General features: G+C 40.5%; 1 protein-coding gene across 1 annotated transcript in view; it reads left to right on the forward strand.

Moving 5' to 3' along the window:
- LOC140927412 (uncharacterized) overlaps positions 1-26,106 on the forward strand; it is a 72,197-nt gene that overhangs the window by 5,508 nt on the left and 40,583 nt on the right. Inside the window, exons 9-40 of the mRNA XM_073377055.1 lie at positions 569-739; positions 1,401-1,577; positions 1,978-2,154; positions 2,883-3,059; positions 3,537-3,725; positions 4,059-4,163; positions 4,470-4,649; positions 5,046-5,244; positions 6,401-6,556; positions 6,730-7,004; positions 7,651-7,692; positions 7,962-8,147; positions 8,640-8,822; positions 9,498-9,593; positions 10,072-10,167; positions 10,623-10,718; positions 11,244-11,336; positions 11,886-12,071; positions 12,409-12,576; positions 13,146-13,190; positions 13,730-14,091; positions 14,971-15,265; positions 15,776-16,084; positions 17,110-17,397; positions 17,995-18,270; positions 19,360-19,647; positions 20,218-20,238; positions 21,264-21,634; positions 22,288-22,576; positions 23,107-23,403; positions 23,979-24,269; positions 24,885-24,926. Coding sequence (XP_073233156.1) covers positions 569-739; positions 1,401-1,577; positions 1,978-2,154; positions 2,883-3,059; positions 3,537-3,725; positions 4,059-4,163; positions 4,470-4,649; positions 5,046-5,244; positions 6,401-6,556; positions 6,730-7,004; positions 7,651-7,692; positions 7,962-8,147; positions 8,640-8,822; positions 9,498-9,593; positions 10,072-10,167; positions 10,623-10,718; positions 11,244-11,336; positions 11,886-12,071; positions 12,409-12,576; positions 13,146-13,190; positions 13,730-14,091; positions 14,971-15,265; positions 15,776-16,084; positions 17,110-17,397; positions 17,995-18,270; positions 19,360-19,647; positions 20,218-20,238; positions 21,264-21,634; positions 22,288-22,576; positions 23,107-23,403; positions 23,979-24,269; positions 24,885-24,926 — 6,126 coding nt within the window. The remainder of the gene's footprint in view (positions 1-568; positions 740-1,400; positions 1,578-1,977; positions 2,155-2,882; positions 3,060-3,536; positions 3,726-4,058; positions 4,164-4,469; positions 4,650-5,045; positions 5,245-6,400; positions 6,557-6,729; positions 7,005-7,650; positions 7,693-7,961; positions 8,148-8,639; positions 8,823-9,497; positions 9,594-10,071; positions 10,168-10,622; positions 10,719-11,243; positions 11,337-11,885; positions 12,072-12,408; positions 12,577-13,145; positions 13,191-13,729; positions 14,092-14,970; positions 15,266-15,775; positions 16,085-17,109; positions 17,398-17,994; positions 18,271-19,359; positions 19,648-20,217; positions 20,239-21,263; positions 21,635-22,287; positions 22,577-23,106; positions 23,404-23,978; positions 24,270-24,884; positions 24,927-26,106) is intronic.

The raw sequence follows: 26,106 nt of genomic DNA on the forward strand, positions 1-26,106 counted from the left end.
ACCAGTTAGCGCTAACCGTGGTTAAATTTTAACTTGGGTTTCTTTATCTTTTTATCAAAAGCACTCTCTTGGATAATTTTCTCTCTTCTTTTTAGGGTAGCCAATCATCAAATCATAGGCAAAGAGAATGAATTAACTGAATTTGCTTTTTAAGCTCTCATATCTGAGTTCAAATTTTGCACTAACCCTGGGTTTAATCTTAACCCAGCTTCGAACAACCCGGTTCTGGTGTTTATATTCATATTATACATTTAATAGCTATTTTTGTGAAATGCAGGACAAAACAAAACCTTACTTTGACCTTTGTGCTAATATGATTATCACTTATTCATTAGGTGTAGGCTGGCCAGCACCAACTCTCTCCTGATGTGACAAGATCTTCCCAAAGCCACGCATACATGAATAGCATGATATTTGTAGAATATTGTTTAGGCCATTTCAATACACATTTAATGAGCAGAGAGGTGGTTTCTAGTTAATAATAGTTTGTTTATGAATACAGGCTGTAGCTAATGACTAGCTGACAACTTGGTATTTGATTATTGGTTTTGATTTCTGTGTCTTAAAGTTGATGGAGGTTATGATGAATGGGGAAACTATTCTGAATGTTCTGCAACTTGTGGTGTTGGAAATCAGGTGCGGATGCGCACTTGCACCAATCCGGTACCACAGCATGGAGGAAAGCCTTGTATGGGCTCACATTCTGAGTCCAGAGAATGCAATACACAGCCCTGCCCAGGTACTACTGTAATACTATACTGATGTTCTACCTTACAGATTTTTTTTAAGTGAAGTAGGGTTATTGAAGTCTTTTTTTGAATACTTACAGTATTACTAAGAAATGAATCGTATAAATTAATGTGTTGCAACAGATTTTTCTAGACACTTCCCTTATCAAATTGAAGAGTATTCACAAAAACAGAGTTCTGGTGTTGCTCTTGTTTATGGGACTTATTTGAACTGTATACTAAGTGTCATAAATCAAACCCAACATTCTTTTAATGGTTAAAGTGGATCATTCTGATTATATGATAATACAAATAGACCAGGAGAAATTATACCAACTCAAACAAATTTGCATTTGTAACTCCCTGATTGCCAGATTGATATTATTTGTAATTTAATTGGTAACATTAGTTTACATCTTAAGTGTTAAATTTTTGGGCCCAAAATTTATACAGTCACGTCTGTCACACAAAATGCCCCAGCACTGAGGAGCAAGGAGGTACAGTGTATGGCTGAATTCACTGGATGCAAAAAGGACTTTAAAAGATCAAAACTTTAATCCTAGTCAATCCTGAATTTTTCAGGTTTTTTTGTATGGTTTAAGTTATTTATTTAACAACAAGAAACAGCATAAAAAACGTTTTAGGTTATGACTGGTCTTTTTTCATTTTTAGGTAATGGTGGGTATACACAATGGACAGAGTTTTCTTCATGTAGTGTAACATGTGGTGGTGGAATGCAACAAAGAACAAGAGAATGTACCAATCCTGCACCATCAAATGGCGGCAAAGACTGCAACCTGCTTGGAGCAGCATTTGAGTCAAGAAACTGCAGTTCTAACCCTTGCCCAAGTAAGAGTTTGTCCCTTGGTCAAAGTTTGATCTGATTAGTTAAAATGTTCCACGGGTGTCTTTGCTACTTAGCTTTACTGACCAAAATTGAAGTATGCCTGGCCAAAATTAGTAAGTTAATGACAAGTGGCAAGCATCACGTGGATTCCAGCTTACATTCACAGTTGATGGTTTGGGACTAAAGTAGTTGATTAACTGGTCATATCTAACACTGTAGTAAAAATAGTGTGAAAGTGATCAAAAATCACATAACGGTAATAACAAACTGTTCTTCTTGAAGGCCACAGGGGCAAAATGCACATGCATTGGGTTGAAAAACATGTTAGGAGTTTTTACTTTAATTCCGATCATCTCAAGTTAACATTATCCTTGATAATGACTTGCTTGTACTTCAATATAGTCAATGGTGGATATACAGAGTGGTCTAAGTGGTCATCTTGTAGTGTTACTTGTGGAGGAGGAACAATAAAGAGGCAAAGAAATTGCACCAATCCTTCACCCCAGTTTGGTGGCAAAGACTGCTCTGGGAGTGGACCAGAACTCCTCACCCAGCAATGCAATCCACAGAAATGCCCAGGTAAGATAATATGTCCCATGCAGTTGTCTCTATTAATAGAGGCTGGTTGGGTGTCTCTTACAGTGTACCGTAAAATTCTGAAAATAAGCCCCTCCATGTATAAGCCCCTCCAAATATAGGCCCCCCAATCTGGTAACGTAAAAAAGCCACCGTTAAATCTCCCCTCCAAATATAACCCTCCTGGGGGCTTGTACTTGGAAAATTGGCATCAAATACAAAGTAAAACAAAGCAAAAATGGTAAATTTACTTCCAACCATAAGGCTAACCCAATCGATTTTGAAACACAAATTTCCTTCAGTAGATAAGCCCCTCCGAATATAAGCCCCTTATTTTTGGAATTTTATGGTAATTTGAAAATCCCCTGCTTTTGGACTGTAAGTGAGGACAGTAGAAGGTTGCTGAAATGCCATTTCTACACATGAAGTAGTATGAAAACATGTTCCACTATTGGCTACAAAAGCTCATATTTGCTAGTTGTAGCTTGATTAGGCTTTACAATGGTAGTAAGAGCTATAAACATCATTTGATAGAAAAGCAACATTACTATGAATGTTTTTGATTATTGGTGTATTATTGATTAAATTAATTATTTTTAAGTCTGCTAGGGGGTAGCATCACTTAACAGGTACTCTTCCATTAAAGAATAACATGATGAACAATATAATGCTGTACAATAATAGTTACAGTAACTGTGATTTGTATTCAATCACTATGTTCTTTCCTGTAGTTAATGGTGCTTACTCACCATGGAGTGATTGGACCCCATGCACGGTGACTTGTGGTGGTGGTGAATCAATGAGGACTCGTCAGTGCACGAATCCTAGCCCAGAGTTTGGTGGTAAAGACTGTTCTTCCCTTGGCAAGTCTACAGAGATAATGAAATGCAAGAATGATCCATGCCCTGGTAATAGTTTAAATTTTGTAGCCCCAAATGTAGTTTTACATGTACTTTTACAACAAGTTTACTAGTTACTACTACTCATAACACACTAAGTAATGGGTCAGAAGAAAATTTGTATCGAAACTGAAAAGTATAATTTATTTACTTTACTATTTGTATGTTGATCTGTATACCTTACTCTTGAGGCTGAGATGATTTCCTTGTCTGTTTCATATAATAATAATAATAATAATAATAATAATAATAATAATAATAATAATAATTATAATTATAATAATGGTTTATTAACAGATCCATTGGGTTGCTCCTCCCTGTTAAATTACATCAATTACAATTACAAAATAAATCAAATTAAGTTATTTACAAATTATACAATATACAATTAAAAATGGAAGCAGGATTAACAGAATCCAATTACAGTAAAACTAACCAATCACTCTGTACTCTGTTACTTAAAAAATTCATATTTTTATTGTTTAGTTAATGGTGGCTATTCGCTGTGGGGAGAGTGGACTAAATGCAGTGTCACCTGTGGTAAAGGACAACAGAACAGGATCAGGGACTGCAGCAACCCAGCACCAAGGTTTGGAGGAGCTGATTGTTCTGCCTTAGGAGAACCTTTTGAGAGCAAAGAATGCTACCTTAAAGTGTGCCCACCAGGAGGTAACGGTAAGTGTACTCATTTGTCTATGCAACTGTTAATTTCATATCTTTGTGAACTGTAAGTGACCATCAACACCTGGCTTTATATAAAGAAGTTCCAAGTACTGTAAGCCATTTTAATAGCAAAGTAGAGTAACTTTACATGGGGCTCGTTACAGCACAGCTGTTAAACAACACCACCATATCTTCCTTTCACACAAACATTCTGGTGGAGAAGGAATAATGATCTCAGTAGTTCACATTTACAAATTTACTGTTTGAAAAACCGAGGCTCATTGATTTGCAAGCCCTGCTCTTTTGTTAATATTTTCTCAAAATTTTTTTAAAAAATTGATTTAGAAACTGGCTGGTCTGAATGTTCCAAGACGTGTGGTGGTGGTGAAAAATTCAAGATGGTCAATAATGCCAAGCAAGTGTCACCATGTAACACACTGCCATGCCCAGGTATGTGTTCTTCCAATTTTGTACGTACATGACTATATATTTCACAATTTATAGAGGTAATTGGGCTGGTGAAGTCCAGTTTGGTCTGTAGACACATAAGTGATTTAATATAATTTGGTGAGTCCAAGTGGCACAATAACATTGTCTTACTGCAAAGCGTTTGTACCTGTAGATTGTAGGGAGATTAATTACATGTAAACCTTAATTCAGAGGTCCCAGGTTGTTATACCCTCCAGATAGTTTTGCACAGTACCCTTACTAGCAAGGCATTTTGTTGATAACGTTTCTTGCTCTCATTCTTTCCAGTGAATGGTGGTTTCACCCCCTGGAGCAACTGGACCGAGTGCACATCAAGTTGTGGCGGTGGAATCTCGTCAAGATCACGCACTTGCACCAACCCCATACCACTGTATGGTGGGAAGTCATGTGAAGGAAAGCCTGTGGAAATTAAGGAATGTAACTCAGAGCCTTGTCCTAAACCTAAGAGTAAGTGTCGTGGTGTTAAAAGTTTCTCACAAGTTTAACACACTTTAGGAAAATATCCCACCTTAAATAATTTACATCTGCTTGTTGCACTTTCAGACAATCAGTGTTAAACTAAATTTCATCAAGGGGGTGAACCGTGCCCATCTTGGAAGGTCACAAAAATGTTTGTTTGTTTGAGGCAATGGATATCTTAACTTTTGCCAATACACAAACCATCTTACAATGCGCGAACAGCTACAGTGTACTCGGGGAAAATTGTTAGCGCACATTCTGCAAGCAAAGTCTATTGGCATCCAATTTTCTCGATTAATCAACTGGAACTTAGTTTATACCATAATGGTACTTTCAAACATAGTAATATAAGTTTCTTCTTTTCCTTTTTATTTTTCTTTTTAGTTCCAATTCGCTCATGTCGTGAGTTTGCAGAACGCTGCAACAGCAAAACAGACGGCTTGTATACCATCTTCTTGCAGAAGCCAAACGCAGCAGAAACAGTCAAGGTATTCTGCGATATGACACATGATGGTGGTGGATGGACACTGTTGGTCACCAGTGCGAGCAACAAGGGCTGGACAAAAGACAATGTCAAAAGCAGGTAAGAATGATCTTATCTTTTATGGATGATAAGTTCGTGGACGAGCTTATTCAAGATTGTGCGAGAAAAAAACTGCAAAAAGAGTGGTACTAAATTAATCTGCTGACAGGAAGGAAAGAAACAGAGAAATTGAAAAGGTTTTTGTAGAATGATGGTAAAAAGACGAAAAGAGTTAATGAAACAGTGTCAAGTTGTTTTTCTGTCGTGATATTGTTTGGACTAAATTAAGGTGACTCGACCCAGTTTTTTTTAGGGGGTACCATCCTACTTTGAAGCTCTCTGGTATCCCCACCTTTACTTTTATCGTTAAGTATAACACATAGAATGGATGCATTTACAAGGCCCTAAAGCGTTTTGCTGACTGGCAAGGACCCATCTGTTATAAGGATGCCCAAAATACAGAGATGAATCTCATAGTTTATTAGATATAATCCGTGTAAAGTTTGCTTATCATTTTCGCATAAATTATGACCTAAATTTGGAAACCGCTGAATTTCTCGGATTGGGTCTTTGCGATTTTGGTGAAACTCTGTTCAGCGCAAGGCACTAATGCACACTATGGGTAGCCGAGAGATTTTCACGAAAAAAGGCCGGCAACAGCAGATTTTCGACTCAGACCTCAAAGGGGCGTGGCATTATAACCACGTGACATTTACTCCGATCGCCAAAAATTTTATGTTATATTGTAGATTGATCTATATGTTATCCATTCTATGTGTTAGACTTACGATAAAAGTAAAGGTGGGGATACCAGAGAGCTTCAAAGTAGGATGGTACCCCCCCAAAAAACTGGGTCGAGTCACCTTAATTCGGGCTTTTTAGTTGTAGACGACAAAGTGTGGTTAGGACATTAATGACCAACTCGCTTGTAGCTCTTTGGCCGCTTGTTCCGTTCGATGTCATTAATTTTGTGAAAACTTTCCAACAGTATTCTTTACTTGTGACTGTTTTTTTTTTTCGGAAAGAAACGATCTCACATGTTGGATTCTCTTTGATTTTTTATTTGAATCATACAACCCGGCGAAAAGTTTATAAGAATTCACAGTATAGGAATCCTTATCCGCTGAATTGTTCACAATCCAAATAAACGGAAGCTATTTCAATTTCGCTTTTGATCGTGTTCTGCCCTGAAGAATGTGATATGTTTTTTCTTTAGAAACATAGCTGAGCCTTCTCTTACCAAGGACTACTCATTGTTGGACGAGGGTGATACAATCAAGTCCATTGCTATCAGTCCATACTTCCTTTATCGACTGGAAGCACGAGAGAGGGGTAGCAACGGTGCCATCTATCAGGCACCGGAAAGTTACAGGTTTGTTTGTTTGTTTGCTTGCTTCCTTTTAATGCTTGGTGTGCCTGTGCTTTTTTCAGCGGAAACAGCCTAACTGTCCTTTAATATTTCAAAAGTTTTATTTTGAGAATGGTGGATAAGACGTTGCCACACTATTCTTGTATTGATATTTTTCTTGTTTCCCCCTTTGTTAGCTTCACCTCCTCAAATTGCGCGCTTAATGATGTAAGCGTTGTGCAGAAGTTTGGTTCGTGGTCCGAGGGCGACAAAGGTATTGGTAAGCGTATGCCATATCTGCCCTCTGATGGTGACTTACTGCTATCAACTTGTGACTGTAAAAGTGGCACCACATTTGGGACGGTGGTGTCTCAAGCCGCTGAATATCATCCAGCTCACTGGACAAGTGGTGATTCAGAGAACCCAGGCATTATCTGGTACTGGGTTAAAGAGTCTTCGACTATGTTGCAAGGTATGGTGTGCATACATGAAGAATTCGATTCAATAAGACGTTGTCGTAGCCTGTTCTTGGGCTTCGCCCCGTTTTTATTCGCTGTTTAGTTCTTGCAGCCAGAATCTAAGCATGCGCCTGTATAACAGCAGCAAAGTTCAGAATTCTACAAGGCTAGGAAAATTTTTAATTGTTGTGCCTGCCATAATTTAGTGGCACATTGAGAGGAGAATGCGAGACCGATGGCATCTTTGTGTTCAAATGACGAAGACGCTCTGCAGGTTTAGACTTGGACATCCCAGACAAAGCCTAAGTGATGAAATGATTCTATAGAGCAAACAGAAAACAGACCTTGATTGGTTTTGTTTTCAGTGATGTATTAGCAACCTTACATAGAAAGTAACCTAAAGTTTAGTGTTTCGCTTGGTGGATTATTTATTTTCTACACAACGAGTTTCAAATCTTTTGATATAATGAGCGGTATTTTTGGAGTATAGTGAAACAGAATCCCGACATACATGTAGCACATATTGTGCTTTTTCCCCAGTTCCCTTGGCACTCTGTCATATCAAGTTCCCACTTCAGTTACTTTCTGTTAACAGCATTCTTCAATGTTGTTTGATATTGTTCATTTAATTTTTTCTTCACTTCCTTTTTCTCTTTATAGCTCCAGCTGGTGGAAAACCCGACCCCATGTGTCCCTATCCAGGTATGCAATAAAAAATATAAAAAACGTATAACAAGGAAGTCTGCCCCGACCGGCTTCATAACCATAGGACTTTAACAACTGTGCTGTGGACTAGACACTCTTCCGAATATTTTTAACATCAAATTTATTTTTCGGAATTGGTCATTTCGCCTTCTGAAATCCTAGTCTTTCCAAAAGAAAAATATCAAGGCTTCGATTGGTAAACATTGACCTGTATACTCCCCAAAATGCGCAGTGAATCAGACCGTAATTTCTTCTTCATTTTGCAGTTCCAGGAGGTTATAATGAATGGAGTCAGTGGTCTCCGTGTCCAGTGACTTGCGGAGGTGGTAATCAAGTAAGGACAAGAAACTGCACAAACCCTGAACCGCTCAATGGTGGTACAGACTGCTCTGCAATTGGGGGGAACCTGGAAAGTAAGGTCTGCAACCAACAAGCTTGCCCAGGAGTGAAAGGTAACAGTTTTAAAATTATACATTGCCTATTGATCTAAAATGAGTGATTTGATACTTTGATACAATTTGATACGTAATTTTGCCTTAAGCACTTTGGTTTGGAAACAAGTGATCGCGTGGTGTCTGTCTCACATTCGTTACCTGCAGGCTCCTAACGGTTTAACCTGTTCGAAATAAGTGTATACAATTGTTGTCACCCATGATGTCCTCCAGTAATTTACTACCAAGCACTGACACTAAATTCATAGCCAATAGCCCTTATTAGAGAAGTGTTCGTTTTTCAGGGATACAAAATATGTAAGACAGTTTATGTCTTAACCTACTTTCTTTAAAACGGACTAACAAAAGATGCCTGTCACCAACTTCTCACATCTTGTCCACATTTTTTTAAAGTCACTCTTTTGACAATTGCACATGGGTTATTCTTTTGTATGGTTCAGCCTCTTTTCCAGGCTTGTGTTTACTCATCTAGACAAACGGTTTCTTTGATAGTTGATGGAAAATACACCGAGTGGAGTCAGTGGTCAGAATGCACAGCAACTTGTGGAGGAGGAACCCAAACACGTCATCGTTCCTGCACTAATCCCCCACCTCAGAACGGCGGGAAATCCTGTCTTGATCAAGGACTTGGTCCAGAGATTGAGACCCAAAGCTGTAATGTCCAACCTTGTCCAAGTAAGTAACACTGTTGTTGAAATTTTATAGAGCGTTTTATAGAGCGTGAGTGGCACGCAGCTTTGCGACAAAAGAAAGCGTTTACATACGAAAAGAGTTCAACTCCCACAGGATTGGTTTGGGACACCAAGATGGCCGCCGGGACGTCATGTGTGTGAAAAGGGTATATAAATATATCACATTTATGCCCTCCGTCACTGTAGTAGAGACATGTGACATAGTTTTTAACTCCTGAATCTGTGGATGGAATCCAACATTGATACCCTACAAATGAAACATCTTCAGCAATACTTTCACATGGAAATATTTTATAGTCACGTACAGAGTGGTTCCAATTCGTCAGTCCGTGGATGAAATGCTGATATCTTCAATGGTACTTTCACGTGGTGCTCGTAGTTTGCACGTTTTGAAGGAACTAACAATTTTAAAATCTTATTGTTGCTTCCACTGATGGTGTTTTCGGGGAGTTCTAGCTCTTGACAAAATAGAGATTCCGCAATAAGTAGTTACCCTTAGAGAGTAATAAACTCCCCGCCGGAAAATCCTGTATGCAAAAAAACGCATGGCGACGAACAATGCAACACAGGCGATCTCGCTTTCCGAGGACTAGATTAGGATTGTGTGGTGCTGTAGTTTTGTGTTTACTTAAGCTCATGTTATGTATTACTTTTCTAGGCGTTTGTGTACCAGCTTGTCAAAATGGTGGCACTTGTGTAAATTCCAAGTGTCAGTGTAGTCAAGGGCTTTATGAAGGAAACTACTGTCAAACGGGTAAGAAGGTTTAAGGACAATTTCCGAACTTTTACTATTATTTGTTTGACTTCTCATAGGTTTATCTAAACGCCGTTGTCACAACGAGCTTAATTGAAAACTTTTCAGTTTTAGGTACAACTTGCTATCCTAAACAATACTCTTAGTTCGGGCGATTTAAAATCCACACAAGTCCTTGCCTATAGAAAAGAGATCGAGTACACGATAAATTTAGCAATAGTTTCCTTCCACATAATAAAGTTAAGCTAATGTTTATAACACTAGGAGAGGTAACGATGTCTAATCTAGAAAGGACTACCACTACGAGGCACTTCAGAGAAAAGAAAGTTTACAATATCTCGAGTCCGTTAATGTCTTATGTTAGGTAGTGCGTTCTGGTGTGTAGATCTAAGATTATACAGACCATTAATTACCCCGGTTTTGAGACATAAGAATTACAGTAGATGTGTATAACCCACTGTTTTCTTATCTCATGCAGCCATTTGTAAGATCCCTTGTCAAAACGGTGGAACATGCGTTAAACCCAACCAGTGTCAATGCCCGCCCGGGTACAGGAATATATCTTGTGGCCAACGTGAGTATACACTTCCGCTATTGGCGCTGAGTGCAGTGATTTTGTTACAAATTGCTATGCTGAATCGTGGAACTCATTTCATGAAAAGTCATGAGTCCCGTCGAAAAACCGATGTTTTTATTGGGATATTTTCGTGGGAATCCCTCTGTTTATTCGTTCAGAAATTAATTCTGGATCTTTTTTTAACCGCAGATAATATTACTCTCTTGTCATAAAATACGTTTTAGTACAAATTGATAATCACAAACAGGACACTTCTTCAAAATCATCTTCAGGTCGCTCGATTGATCTTAGCATCCTAAAGGACGCGTGGCGGCGTTTATTATTTTGCGCCCTTGGAAATTCCATGCGTCAGGGTCTTGGAACAGGAAATAACAAAATCACAGCTGAGTTTAGTGTTTTATATAATAAATTACTGGCATATGATCGGTCACTTGCTTTGTTTATTTCTACAGCTGTTTGCCAGAAATTCTGTCAAAATGGTGGAAAATGCATTGGTCCAAACAAGTGCCAATGCCAACCGGGGTATTCCGGACAGTGGTGTGAAATTTGTAAGTACCAACAGGTTATATACCAGCGGCATAATATTTCTAAAGAGTGGAGCTCTTTATAGCCCTATTCACGCAAACAAGTCATTATCTGTGTGGAAGTTTCACTTGAAGAGAAGCATACTGTTTTAATTTGCATACCATAAGAGCGCCATTTTTAAACTCCTTTGATTTGGCCATTTTTTTACGATGGCGTCATTTTACTACGACGACCATAGAATCCTTTTCGTTTTCTCTCCCGTATTTATATTTGATTATCCCAGCGAGGTTTAAATAACAAAAGCCCTGGTTTGCACAAGCAACCAAAATCCTGAAGGATTCTGTTGGCAGTAGTAAATGACGTCATCATGTCCTATTAACGTTTCGTTGCCTGGGTTCAGCGGCGCTTTATCTCAACACATCCTCTTTTTCGTGCAGCGCGATTTAAGGGCATCTTCTAAGCGTCATGAAATATCGCTGACTTATCTCCTTAAGATCGGAAAATATACTTCTGAAAACTGACACTTGATTGGCTTTGTTATTTTTCAGCTACATGCAAACCAGACTGTCTTAATGGTGGCACCTGTGTTAATAGTCAGTGTCGCTGCGCTCCCGGTTATTCAGGACCTTACTGTGGCATAGGTAAGACAGGAAAACTTCAATGATCAAAAAACGTCCTTGGGACAATAATGCAATGCGCCAGTCTCCTACGCAGCTCTTGTTTTACTTGTCACGCAGTACTTCTTCCCACGTGAGGTGAAACCTTGCGTGACGACACAATGAATGCTTCGTAGAAGACGGCAATTTCAGCGTTTAGCGTAAGTTTTAAGAAAGGAAATTCAGAAAGTATTTCACTAAATGTTTCCTTGAAAAACGCACGGCCAGTCGGAAGCGATGACTTCTTGAGTGCGCAAATGTCAAGTTAAAATTCTTCTTTTGCTTGTCACGCTGTCGCATTGCTTCTTCCCACGTGACGCCACAAACAGCGCTGCAAGGGAGCTGAGCAATGCCCTCAATTATTTGATAATTTCAGCGTTCACTGTAACTTTACATAAAAGAATCAGAACATATTGCACTGAATGTTCCCTTGAAAATCTCACTAATAGTCAATAACTTCTTGATTGCGAAAATCTCGGGTAAGACTAAGAGGTACCTGATTTCTTTTTGTCATGTTTTGATGTCTTATGACAGTATCCCAATGCAACACTGGAAAGCCAGAAGGACCCTGTCAAATTGACGTTCAACAGGAAGTAAACAAAGCCTCCGTTAATGAGCAGAGCTCCCCATGTATTAGCTTCTTAAAGGAGGTCTTGGGTCACTGCAGCTACAGGAACTTGTCCCATTTCTATTCAAGAAAAAACTGCGAGCAAGTTTGTGGTAAGTTACTTGTATAGTCCTACCCGTATCATAAGGACCCATTTTATTCTTTAAACCTCATTATCCCCAAACAAATTCTCCACATTGATCTCCATACATTCCTTAAAGAAAAGGTTGAGAGAATTTGATAGATCAGAGCATTTTCCCTTTGGTGATCATTCATCAATAATCTTAACATTTTCTCTCGACTATATATCGATATTTTTAGGATACTGTAAGAGAGTCCACGTCAATGCATTAAATACATTAGTTTGGCGGATATAACTAGTTTCGATTAAATACCCAGGAAGGGTCTAGTCACTAGGAATTTATTCTTCGTTTTGTTTTCCTTTTTCAGAGCCAAATGTATGCCAAAATTTGTGGAATTCTGATCAGTGTATTAATGCAGAAGTGAGATACTACTTTGACGCCAATCTTAAACAATGCAGACCCTTCAAGTTTGGAGGTTGCCTTGGCAATGAAAACTTGTACGCTACAGGAATAGAATGTCAAACCAGATGTACAGGTTGGTGTTGCTGAAATTTACCGTGCTGTGGAAACCCCTTACGCTGCCGTTATTTGCGTCAACACGCAACGTTCCCCCTCCCCCCACCCCTTTAGCGCGTCAACCCAATAATACGAACCTTAAAAACGACGACTGCGACGATGAAAACTTTACTACAAAAATGTATTCGCGTTCTTTTCAAACTTAATCGCTTTTACTAATGAATTCAAATATTGGAACATTCATGTATTTTGAAAACCACTGACTGAAGGAAATATTGGCAAACTGCCCACCTACCCCTCCCCTAAGCCAACATTAATACTTACTTCTCACTTAGGGCAAAATGTTGGCTTAGGGGAGGGGTAGGTGGGCAGTTTCCCAGGAAACGTGTAATGATCCAAAAATTTCATGTCACGACCCTTGGGCGAACCTAACACAAGACCTCTAAGCTGCCGAAAGACCCATGACATGCTTGGTTTGGAGCATCTAAAGTCGAACTCCAGATGTCCTGAGCGTTAAGGCAATTAATAATGCTTTGAATAACTTATACAGTATCAATCATTAAATGTGAGATTTTTTTGATTCGTCAGGATTAAGGCCGACAGCTGTCACTCCAACAGGTCCAGGACCGAAAGGTGAGTGCAATAGGTGACAGGGAATTTTAGTTCATTTTGCCCCCTCACAGCTACCGCGTCAGTCAACTATCCCATTGTGTCAGTATCGCCAATCAGTAAAATATCTATCATTCACTTATCTGTACTGTACAGTCACCTGTTTTTGAAAAGACGTTTTTAGCACCACCCCATCCCCAAAAAGTGCCGACTCCTTCTGCCAAACAATCGAATAAGGGGCTTATTCGAACAAGGTCTCATTTCTTAACGCTCACCACAGTAATAAATGATTTCCACATGATCGTTTCCAAGGCCATGCACTAAGGAAACTCCTAGTTAGCTTAATGCTCTGACCTGTGAAATCCAGTGTGCGATTTCCAAGCAAACCAAGAACAAACGTAAGGCACCAAGCGGCACCGGGTGCTGACAGAGCATAGCCCAGCCCTTGTATCTCACCGAAAGGTTGACACCATGCAGTGACTGTTGGACTACGTTTTTTTGGTTGATTCCTGTCAATGTAAGTTTTATGTTTTCCCTGACTGTTTTGTGTGTTCTTTCTTCAGAGCCGCCCGTCCCTGCAAGTTACTACTGGTATTTCTTGTCCATCATAAAGAATCAGATAGTAGGCAGTCCCCCATTCGTTATCAACGGGAAAGCAACCCTTTTGAACATGGGCTTCCGATTGTTCAACACAACTTGGCTTTCTACCACAATTTCCACTCAAGACTGCCTCTTAAACCCAGACATTTGTCAGACGGGCTTTGCTATTGGGATCAAGATTCGCTTAGACTTGTCTGTGAAGTTTTGTAAAACGCCCAGGTATATTCTGGACACCGGTCCTGGAGCCAAGGCCCAAGGCGTCTCGCTCTATGTCGAGGGAGGCATACTGGTAGCCCAGGTGACGTCCTCAAGAGGAACTTGGCAGGTAAAAAGGTTCAAATTAAAAAGAAAAATGAGCTAGCATTAATGACCCATGTAAAGACTATTTCTACAACCTATTACTTGATTGGTTCATTTAAGTGGTGGTTTAGTATCAATTCTTCTCAAGGAGTTCAGTGGATTACCATAATAAAGGCAGCCTGCGTCACGAGAGTGCTTTACTTAGCATCGAGACACTATGCACGCCCATATTATGAGGCATTTTAGAGAAAAAAAATTGGAAAAAGAAAACAGGAAAGAAAGGAAACTTGTTCTCCCTGCAGTGCTGAACGCCTCCCTCTTCTCGTAGCTCAGCTTTCGTCCTCATAAAATATTTTCGCCTATTTTTATTACTCAGTGAACTTGATTCAGGTGTTTGAAAGTTTGAAAGTAAGAGGCATGTATTTACAAAATGTTACAATGGTAAACCACCCAACTGGGTGTTCAGGCTTCTGTTGAATCTTACTCAATGACGGAGACCTTAATTCAATCATATTCATATTCATAGAAACTTTATTTGCACAAAAAATGAATGTTAAAAAGAAGCATGGATGCAAAAAGGGTGCCATTAGAGAAGAACTGAATCCTCTTGCAAGGCTGACGCCGCCCTTGTTAGTCTCTTGTTCTCTGAGAGGTTTATTGATCCGGTTTTCTTTCCCTAACCTGTCGCCTTTGTTTTCCCATCGATATTTCAGTGTGACGGGTGCATGTTTGCGTGCGGGTATGGTAGTTTTTGGGGTTGTGCCAGGTATGGACGCATTGGTAAGTCCAGGGGCTGACTACCAAAAGTGGAGGCCACTGTTTTCTCCAAGTACCCATCCTCCATCGAGCAATGCAGTCGTTAATAACAGCCTTGATCAGTATTTTATAACGATTCTTTTCCCAGGTGAAAATTCCAGCTGCCTTCGATTTCTGGTGCTATGTTCTTCTCACCTGGCATCCAAAAACCGGTCTACAGATATATGGCAACAGTAACCTGAAAGGAAGCATTGCAGCACCTCAGAGCAATGCTGCGCCCACGTCTGTGTACAATGCTAAGCCTAATTTTGCTGTTGGACGTGGACTTGCCCAGGCACCGGAGAAAATGTGTGGTTTAGTTTACGTGTCATCTCTTGCCGTCTTTAAGCAGTTTCTCTCACAGGGGTTGGTCAACAAGGTTTTTGGTTTCTTCTGGAGGAACAGTGAGTAGAAGTTGAAAATGAAGTGACTTTGTTTTAAAATAAGAGGCCCTTTTCCTTGAAAAAAAGGTCTATCAAAGTTAAGATGTGGAATGGTCGGAAAAGTGTTAATAGGTAGGCCGAGCTTTTATAGCAATAGTAAATAGAGTTGTTTATCAGAAGATTGCACAATATTCGCCTGCTGAGAGATGCAAGATATGATGATGATGATGATGATGATGATGATGATGATGATGGTGATAGTGACGATGATGATGGTGTTGATGTCAATGTCGGTCTTCAACTTCTTTGTATAGAAAGCCTGTTGTAGGACGTTCGTGTAACTTCCTTCCTGTAACGCTTCCTTTGCAACTCTTGTAATCTTGTAATCTTAGCACCTATGCCGTGTCAACACCGCACATGACTTTCTGCACAATGCTGACATAAAAACTTACTTCCAGTCTCGTGTGATGTTATAACTCGACTGCAGAGTCGATTTCCATGTTTTTAACTAGCTGGTTTTGTTGTTTTCAGTTGTGTCCAAGCAGCCATTAGTGGACTATTTCATAAAGATGAAGATCACCAATTTGTCTGGCAAAAAGGTTATTCTTATACCAGGAGATAACGACCCTGCCAGCGGCATGCCAATCAATGCCAATGTTATTGCAGTGATCACAAAGGATGTTCCAGTGGTGGAACCCAGTGTCCCAGCATTGCAGTTTGCCGTTGTTGATGCCGAGACCAGAAAGGAGTTCCTCTTGATCAATGGATCGCAGCTTATAACTTTAAGACCCGTCCGAAATAAAAACGTGATTCCCGTCAACTTGATCATTGGCAAACCAAGTAAGTCACACTGGCTTAGCTGGATTACTATTGTTGTCAGACTTTTGCAGTTAGTTAGACCGTTTACAGTCAAGCCAGGTGAAGCTTACTCCCCAAGAATCCATTAATGAATTGATTATTTGAAAAATGAGTCCGTTAGTCGTTCCCGTAACTGGTGTCAAATTCAAAGCGGCATTGCTGCATGCGTAATGAGTAGTGAATATTTTACGAGAACTTCTCTGTATTTGGTCAGATTGAAAATCTTTGAATGGATTAAGTTTCTTAGAAGACTTTTACATCAAATTCAGGAAACTGAGCTGATAGAAATTTCATAACTGCCTTGCGTGTGAATTCACAGCTCATTACGCACGCAAGATCAATCTGAAATCTACAAATAGCAACGGATTCAACTTTCGAATAATCAATTCATCAATAGAATCTTGGGGGGTACGTTTGACCTGCCTTGACTGTAACTCCCTTGTGAACTGAAAACTCAACAAAACACGTAACCGTAAGTGGTCATGGACATTTTTGCCGTGCATGATTTTTGTCTTTATCGCGGATAGCTGCTTTTGCACTAGAGGATTTAACCGGTATATGTCCAATTAATTCACTGATTAATTCAAGTTGACCAGTTTTAAAAAGCAATAGGTCCATGATGACTATCACAAGTTTGAGTTTTTCTGCATGTAGGCGTTCTCCTTGTGTCCACCGATCCCTTATACCGCTAGTGTGCGCTTACTAAGTTCGTATTAATACGTTTTCACTTTTGGCTTTCCGTCGGACATTATCCACTTACGAGAGCTTTTACTGTACCATAAAATACGAAGAGGTTACTTTCAAAAGAAACTGCCTCTGTTGGTGTGAAAGTGAAACACAAAGTCTTATCAACGGAGTTGGTATGGTCAATTTGCCACTGTAGTAACCTTCTGTAGAGCGAATCGAGGGATTATGGATCGTGTGGTTTATGTACCACTTGATGGAGCCAGAATATAAAATGTATCTGTTACCCGCTACTAACTTTCGTTCTTTCTTTTTTTTCGCAGTTTCCAACCAGTGGTATTATCTCGTGCTGCGAGTCGTCAACATGGCCGACGATGATATTTTACTGATAACCTCAGACGGAGATCCTAAAGGTGGTTTTGTTATCGGTAAAAAACGTATCGTGGTTATCACAAAGAAGATCCGATCGCCATTACCAGTCCGTTTCACAACTTGCCTCAAGAATGACAGCAGCAAGACGTTTTTCATCAACTCCAAACCAATGGTAGAGCTGAAACCGATCCTGACCAAAGATACAAGTTCTCCGATAACTCTCACAGTGACAAAATATGGTTAGTAAATTCTTCAGGTGAAAGGCGTTCTTTGAAGTTATATTTCTTTTTTATGTTGTTGTTAGACGTCTAAGTGAGCGCCGAAAGTGATTTGGTTGCACCATATGAAGTACAGAAGACTACTTGCAGTTCTGCAAGCCGCAAATCAAAATGGAAAGAGTGGTGTTGCAGCTTATAAGCACCCTGACCGTCCACAATCTGTTCTTCTCGTTGTTTTGATCCCCCCACCCCCCACCCCCCCCCCCCCCCCCCAAACGGGTAACTCAGAATGATAGGAATGCTATTGAACAATGTGCCCGATCAAGTCCTAAAAAGCACTCGAAAACGGATAACAGAGAAGTATGACGGGTTTCGCGACCATCGTATGGTGGCATGTTGTATGGCTTTTGTGTCTTTTGTTTTGACTGTTAAGCTTCTCTTGTCAATTCTTAAAAGGAGCAGTGTTATTTAGAATCAAAACGAGTTTTTGTCGATGACATGCTCGAAACCTTTACGAACGTCGGGAATGCCGTCGTTGTAAATAATCCCTTTAGGAAGCCGTTTGTCATCCACTCACATTGATATTCACATTAAGCTTTAGTATGTTTGTGTTTTCAGCCTCCGCGGTTAAATTATTCTACCTAAGCATACGTTTCGCAAACTACGGAACTCAGAATGTTCAGATCACAACAAGCGACAAGAGCCCCTCGGCAGGATTTGTGATCAAACCACGAACCATCGTGCAAATTACGAAGAACGTTACCAACATGGATCCCGTGACTTTCTGGGCCAAAGCTTCTGATCACTCCTGTGTGCTGAACAATCAACCCAGTTTAATTGTCATCCCAGTAGAAAAAATGGGAGTTTGGAAAGTGGTCAACATCACTGACAAATGTAAGTTAGTCAGCAGCTTTTAAAACGGCCATGGCAAATTTCCCTTAAAGTACATGTAGCTTTTGTAAGAGCTTTACCTTCATCTGAACGTTGATGTTTCAGAATTTCATCGACAGGCTCAAAAAAGGGCGTGTAAAACACATAACAGCATCATGTACAAGTTGTGCTCATGATGGCTGTCATTTTGGTATAAAGACTTAACAAAACTTAACTTGAGAAGCAAGGGTGACACAGGTATTGGTAATCATTTCAATATCTCGTTAAGGGGAAAATCGCTCAAAAAATCAGAACTTTTTTTCCGATAGTGTCCCCTAGACAGCGGGGTTACCCCTGTTCACCGTATGTAATTACATCCGCTTTGCTCAAACGTGCTATCTATTTATCTATCTGTTATTAAATTGCCTCCAGCAATCTGATGATTCTTGCAAATTGGCCAGCGGTCAATAGATAAATAAATAAATAAATAAATAAATAAATAAATAAATAAATAAATAAAAGTAGCCAGATAATATCATAAATTAAAGGCAGTTTGTAAATGCCTTCAAAGAAGCGGCGTTAACAGTCTCATTATTGGCAGAATTTTCCACTCTCTTATTGTTCTTGGAAATTAGGAGTATTTTTAATAATCAGTGAGAGCAAATGGAACCTCGCCTCATAAGCTTGGTTATTAACATGACGGCTAACTCGACCCAACGGCTTCAGATATTTCCCAGTGTCTATCACTTTAGTCATTGTGAATTTAATGTGCTGAGCGAACTCATCATTTTTTGGGGGTGTCTCAATTCTCAAAACATTATGTTACAGTTACATCATAGCATTTTCCATTTACGATCACAATTTCCAGAAAGGTTTGGTAGGTAAAAACTTGTCTTATTTCGCCGATGTGAAAAAAATGGGTACCGGCGACATATTACTGGGGGTAATCCTATGGCGAAATACTGGTAGCATGTTTTCCGGGCAGAGGGAGCGGCAATATTCGTTAGTGCTGAACTCGCTAGAGAACCGGGAGAAAGCTAAGGCTTGTAGGCTTCCTTGGCTGGTAGTAGGTCTTCACCATTTTTATTGATTGCCACTTGATATTTTGTCCAGATGTACCGCCAGTTATCCCAGGATCCCAGCGGTTCTCTTTCCTGTTGCAAATAACCAACAACGCCGGCGTGAGAGTCACGCTGGTGTCTAACGACGCCAGACCACTAAATGGTGAAAACATCGAACCAAGCAGCATGATGACCATCAACAAAGTCACCAGACAAATGAGAGCAATTAAATTTGTGGCTGTGGAGTCGGACACCGAGAGGCGAATGCAAATTAATGGCATGGACTCTGTGAGTGTTTCGCCGAGTGACAAACAGGTGGTGATGCCCTTAGTAATATCAGGTGGGTTTTAGACTCTTTGGGCCCGGACTTTAACCATTGTGTTTAACAAAACCGCGTTCTTTTCAGTTTGCCGAACGCTTTTATCTAAGCGCCATTTGTAGTGAACAGCTTTATTAAAGCATATAGTGTAGACTAGAAAAGCATTTATCTTCTTAATTTGACCCACGAAAGAAGAGATCTGGAGGTCCAAAGATTTCTTAAACCGCGGTCTAAGTTAGACTTTGTTTAAATAACCGACCCTTTGTCGGTTACCTTTCGGTTACATCTCGGTTACATCTCGCGAACCATGATGTCGTAATTAAGCCGGATGAAGCGTACCCTTATACATTTTAAAGTTTGAATCATTTAGTTGAACAAAGTTTGAAAATTGAATCATTTATATATTCTATATTCCTGCATGTGTAATAAGCAGTCAATTGACACACGAGAGCACAATTCAAGCGAAAAGCGAAAAACCTACAAATCAGTAATTTAAAATATTACATTACTGACAGCCTATGCATGAGCAAATAGTCTCGTTGCGCACATTTTCAAATTAAATTAAGTTCTTTTTTTATCTCCTTTAAACAGATGGTACTGGAGAGAGACCAGGTAAGTGTATTTCACACTGTGCGTGACCTTGTAAATGAGATGGCTGAGTTAGCAACAGAACGGGAACCTCAGTTTACGACGGCGTGCGCAAATCAAACAACTGGTTTGAGCAATGGCAGAGCGGCAAATTGGGCACCGGAAGTCGCGATTAGTCCTTTTCCCGCGCTTTTTCCGTCGTCAACTGACATTCCCGTTCTGTTGCTAAATCAGAGTCTGTTAAGGGAAGGGCATAAAATGCGATCAAAGAGAGTAGGTTCAGCATAATCGAGACTCCTAAAACTACGACTCCATGAGCTGCATATACCCATAGCTATTTCTTAGGGAGCAACCACGGACCCTCTCCCAATTTCCTCTACAATGAACGTTCGTGAACTTCATTGATTATTTAACATTTGGAAACTTGTCTCAAAGAAAGCGTAAATACTCGAGAGAAACACAATTAACTTGTTTGTCGAAGTACCAGCCGCTAAGTGATTTCTCATTATATAAGAGAACGCGAAGACATAGTGGATCCAATATGAACGCGTAGTAGCGTTCAACATTTCCAAAAATAATGGCATTTATTTATACACGATTGAAAAGTACAGCAGAGCTGATGTGGTCGTAAGCTCTTGCTCGCTCAGAGACAAGACGGGAAAAGGTTTTCAACCGCCGCCTGTCAGCTCAGTTGGGAGAGCGCTGGTCTGCTGACTGGGAGGTCACGGGTTCAACCCACGGCCGGACTAACACTCACGGTCGTAAATAACTGAGACGGAAGTGCTGCCTTTGTAGTGACATCTGCAAATGGTTAGACTTTCTAGTTTTCTCGGATAAGGAAGAAAAACCGTAGGACCCGTGTCACAGCACTTTCACTTCAACACTGTTCGAAAAGAGCCGGTGACGTAGACCCCGGTGGTGTAGTCAACCTTTCCTGGATAGGGTGGGTTGTCTGTTAGGAGAGATCTTAATTGTTGACAGCGCGCGAACTTGGAGGCAATTCCAGTTTTGCAACACTATGCTCTTTTTTTTTTCTTTTCTCTTTTCAGCAATGCCACCACTTTCCCCAAGCGAATACTGGTCGTTCTTTGTCATATCAAACGGTTTCATTCTCGGTAAGACCAGTCTTAAAGTGACTGGCAACTGTGAAACAGTAGAAGGAGGGCTCCTACTGGATGGCTCCACTGGTTATCTCAGCTCTCATCTGAGCAGCCAGAATGCGCTGGCAAACCCTGGACGCTTCTTGGATGGATTCACATTTGCCATGAAGTTGAAATTCCCGTCTGCCGTTCTGCAGTATAGCGACATCAGGTACATTTTGGATACAGGAGAAAAGAGCGTCAATTCGCCTGGAGTATCATTGTATCTGTTAAATAAGAAGATGGTCATGGAGTTGGCAACCTACAATACTCGTTGGAAGGTAATTTTATCTTAACTCAGTTATTCTTTTTTCATTCTCGCTGCCTGCTTGTGCAACATTAGATTGGCGTATTAAAATTTTGAAAAAAATATGACTTTTGGTGATAACAATACACCTGTTTTGCTTGTCTGTTTTGTTTCCTTTATGTGGGTTATATGTTACTCCAGAGAACTGCTTCTTTCAATAGTAAACTTATTTGGATGCATGTGTACGGATAATCACAAAAAGACAAGGGCAGTTTTCCTTGAGAACATTGTTTGTTTGTTTTATTTATTTGTTTTTTGCTTGCTTGTTTTTCTTTCTGGTTTGGCCAAAGGAGCACCATTGCAATGAGAACCATTTTCTTTTCTACCAAAGAACTATGTCAGCTCGTTGCCGAATGTTGCCGAAAGTCAGGCGTTTTTGAGATTCGTGCGGGTTATCATACTATCTTTTGTTTCAGTTGGTTCATTTGGTTCATTTGATCCACAAGAGTAGGTTTAGCCTGCGTGGCAGGCGTTTGAAAGAGATGGGAAAGGGAAATTTCCCTCACGCGTGGTCTCGCGCCCTAATTCCCTTCACCTTCCCTTTCGAACGCCTGCCACGCAGGCTAGAGTAGGTTAGAAAAGTTATAACGAGTGCCAAATTATAATCGGTCTCTAAACTTTCCCCAGGCGGAGACAGACGCCATCACAGATCAGTGGTTCTACCTAGTTGCCACGTGGCGTATGAAGTATGGCCTCACCATGTACATTAATGGCAAGCAACTAGCACAAGACAAGGGAGGAGTGGGTGTACAGAACATGAAGGACTGGACACAACACGAGAACTTCTTCATTGGACGCAATGTTGGAGGGGCCGGACAGGTTTTTGCAAACTTTTACATCGCGTCTTTTGTGATGTTCAACAGTTACTTGGAAGCACCAGCCGTGTATTCCGTGGCCAAGTATTATAGCAGAGATGGTGAGTTGTTTCAACATATCGCTTCCGCCTTAGTTTACATGTGGCTGGTATGATTCATACATGTACTTAGATTGTAGGGGTGTTTCAAGTTCTCTCTCTGTGGATGACACTATAATTCCCATGGGGATATTTCAAACATCGAAGACAGGATAACAAAAAAATGTGGGGAGAAAAACTAATTACTGATACCATCGGGAATAGAGTGTTTTCACTCACGTCGCCAGCATCTGGGCAAATTCATTGGAACAAAAGAAACCGTTTTACATAAGAAAGGAGTTCAACTCCCCCTTCATTGTGGCCGTCGTTGCGTCATATGAAGACACTCTTTAGTCAGCGGAAAGTGCATATTTTCAACCACCCTCCTCCACCATAACCCTAATGAAGAAGGGGCAGGAACGGGGCCCACATGACCCAACGTCTACCATAAGCCTCCGAAAATGAGAAGGTCCTTTATTGGAAAATGCTCACCTGATTCAATACCTTCTTGGTTCTTTTTCTGATTGAATTGATTTGGTTTTTCCTTTTTGTAGTTTCAATCCAACCGGCCAAGTTGTATACCATCAACCTTCTTGTAAACAACACGGAAGCAGAGGACATCGTTCTGGCACCAAGCGACAGTCAACCAGCTGACGGCTTCGTCCTCAAGGGTCAAACCTGCAAAAGACTCGTGAAAAGACTTAGAATCCCTTCCCCTGTAAATTTCCGTGTTTGGGGCATCACAACTAACAAACCTTTCTTATTAAATGGACAAAGGGAGATCTCTGTCACTCCCAGCGATTATGAGCAGGATTTGACCGAGGTGTCCATAAAGATGGTGAAGCCTGGGGGTGAGTTTATAATGGTGATAACCATTTGACCTGTATGTTGTCTTGGACTCATGTCTGTTGTGGCACAGTTTGCTGGTCATGCAGATTGCTAAAGAAACATGTCATAAAGACAACTCCCGTTTTGACGCAATACCGTTCTAATCACCCTTACAGTGTAATGAGCTCAACAGGCATCACCCAACATATTGGCCATCATTCTTTGGCCGATCGTTCGCCACAAAAAAGTCTGGGTCAGTAGTTTGTCAATGACCACGGATTTCGTACGTTTTACATTGCAAAAGAAATTGCTTATGTCAAAAATGTCGGAAGTTAGGGAGCAAAGTTACTCTGATTAACTGCCAAAGAATTTTGTTAATGCTAAAGAATATCCTTTGTGTTACCTTCTCTGTCATATTTGGCGTGAGTTAGTCCATTAAGTAAACTGATTTAACTGATGACGTAACGTTGGTGAATATTTGTTATATAAAATTATCGTTTGATAGCGCTGGACCTAAATCATCAGTTACGTTCGGCACGTGTTTGGCGTGGCATTTCAACTGGGCCTAAACCAGTGTTACAATGTGATTCTTCTTTAGATGACGTGTCTCCAGCCTCGAGATTCTACTTGTCTTTCTTAGTGGAGAATAATGCTGGGGTGGAACTGAGGTTCACCACCAGCGATAATGACCCGCCTGATGGCTTCAGAATGGCACCCGAGATGACGAGCATAATCACAAAGGAAATTAGCGACCCTAGCGATTTGTCTATCCACGCAGTTATCCCAGGAGAGGAGAAGACTTTAGATGTTAACGGACAGCCGAGTATTGTGGTTGCACCAAGAAAAGCGGCCGGAGATCCTATTCCGTTAAAAATTACAGGCAAAGGCGGTAAGAGCCTCGATTGTTTTGTTAGGATAAGTACACTGATTTGTCTTGTCCATCATTTTCGTAATCATTTTCTGTGCAGTGACTTCACCAAGAACATAACTACTCCTGAGTGCAGCTGAATAGATTTAATTTGTGTTAACAACAGGGGCGGTGTTTGCTAAGTTGGTAGAGCGCTGGTCCTTCGAGCCGGAGTTTCTTGGCTAGATCCCAAGGTTCGGACTCGTACTCGTAGTCTCCAAATAACTTTGGAAGAAGTTACTGCCTTTGCCCTGCAGTCGGCTAGTCCTTCGCGTGGCTCGGATGACCACTTAAAATGGCGGTCCCATGTTCAGTCTCTTCGACTAAAACTTCAAGAAAACACTAACACTTTAACAATCCTGTTAGAATCCTGACAAAGACTGATCCAAAGTTCAGAGAGGGCGGTTATTATCTCTCAAAATCAATGATACATTGTGACCCTCTCCTCTCTGAGTAATAATGTAATAGATTTAATGCTGTATCATGTTTCCTGTACATAAATTTTCTGTTTAAGTTTTGCGAGCCTTATATTACATTGGTTTGAAGAAATATAATAATTGCTCAAGTGAATAAACTACAACTATTTTGTGCTTTAAGGAGATGCTCCAGATGGCGGAATTATAGTAAACAGCCCACCAGGTAAGTCAAACTGGGTCAGCTGTATATATGCTGCTAAGTTGACTTTTTATGAAGTAAGAACGGATGTGAAATGTCGTATTGTTCAATTTTATGAATTAATAGTCATTTCTTCACAATTTTTTTTAAATAACAACACTCCTACAATAAAACGAGAAATGTAACCAGCCATGAAAAATCGCTTTCTGACCCCGATAATACTGCCAAATTTGTATGGCTCGCTCGTAAACGGAGTTTTACTGTTAGTAGTAAAGTCCTTAGTTAAATATAGCTGATTCACTAAAGGTTGCTTTGGTAATTGTGCTCTGGGAATCTCCTTTTTTGTTGTGACTCGAGCAAATCATCGCATTCTTCTGTATGCCCAAATGCCCAATGCCCAGTTACCAACGACTAATTAACAAAGCAACCTTTTTTGAATTAGGTATATGTCTAGGAAAAATTCTTAATGAAGTTAAATCATTTCTTCATTTCTTCATTTTCATTTCATTTCCGCAGTTCATATATGATTTATTTCATATATCATTAACACTCATTTCTTTCACGGGAACATATGAACCCACAATTGACCTGCTCCCAACGTCAGTGGCTTCATAGCTCAGTTGGTAGTCGTAGAGCATCGCACTGGTATCGCGAGGTCACGGGTTCAAACGCCGTTGAAGTCCTGAATTTTTTCAGGCTTCTTTACGCAATTGCATAAATTGCGTTCACTGCGACGATCATTTCTTCATTTTCATGAAATTTACTGAACTTAGTTAACAACTAGGAACGCAGGCGCGTGTTGTCGATCAGCGGTCTGTCGTTTGGCTCAAGCGCGGTCAGCCTTGCTTGCATCATCTCCATGTGCTTAGAACAACGTTTCCATGGCGTCCACTCTTTTCGTTTAGCCTTTGGATCGTTCTTTTACCCCCATCCCTTCCCTCCCCCCCCCCTCCCCCTTTATTCTTCTACTGAATAGATAAATCAGTGTGACAGGTGGCAAGGGGCTCATGGCTGGAGGGCGCAGTTTACCAGTCATGGGGTGCAACTCTGTCTACGGACTGGCTTTGTCAAAATTGGAAGCCCCTGAACATTCCGCGCACCCACCTCCACTAAGCGCAGCAGTTGTTAATTCAATGGTGCCCGCTCGCCTCTTCTTCTTCCCACAATAACACACAAAACACCCTGGAGGGCGTTACTAATGTTA

The sequence above is a fragment of the Porites lutea genome, chromosome 2, assembly GCF_958299795.1.
Source record: "Porites lutea chromosome 2, jaPorLute2.1, whole genome shotgun sequence".
Taxonomy (NCBI): Eukaryota; Metazoa; Cnidaria; class Anthozoa; order Scleractinia; family Poritidae; genus Porites; species Porites lutea.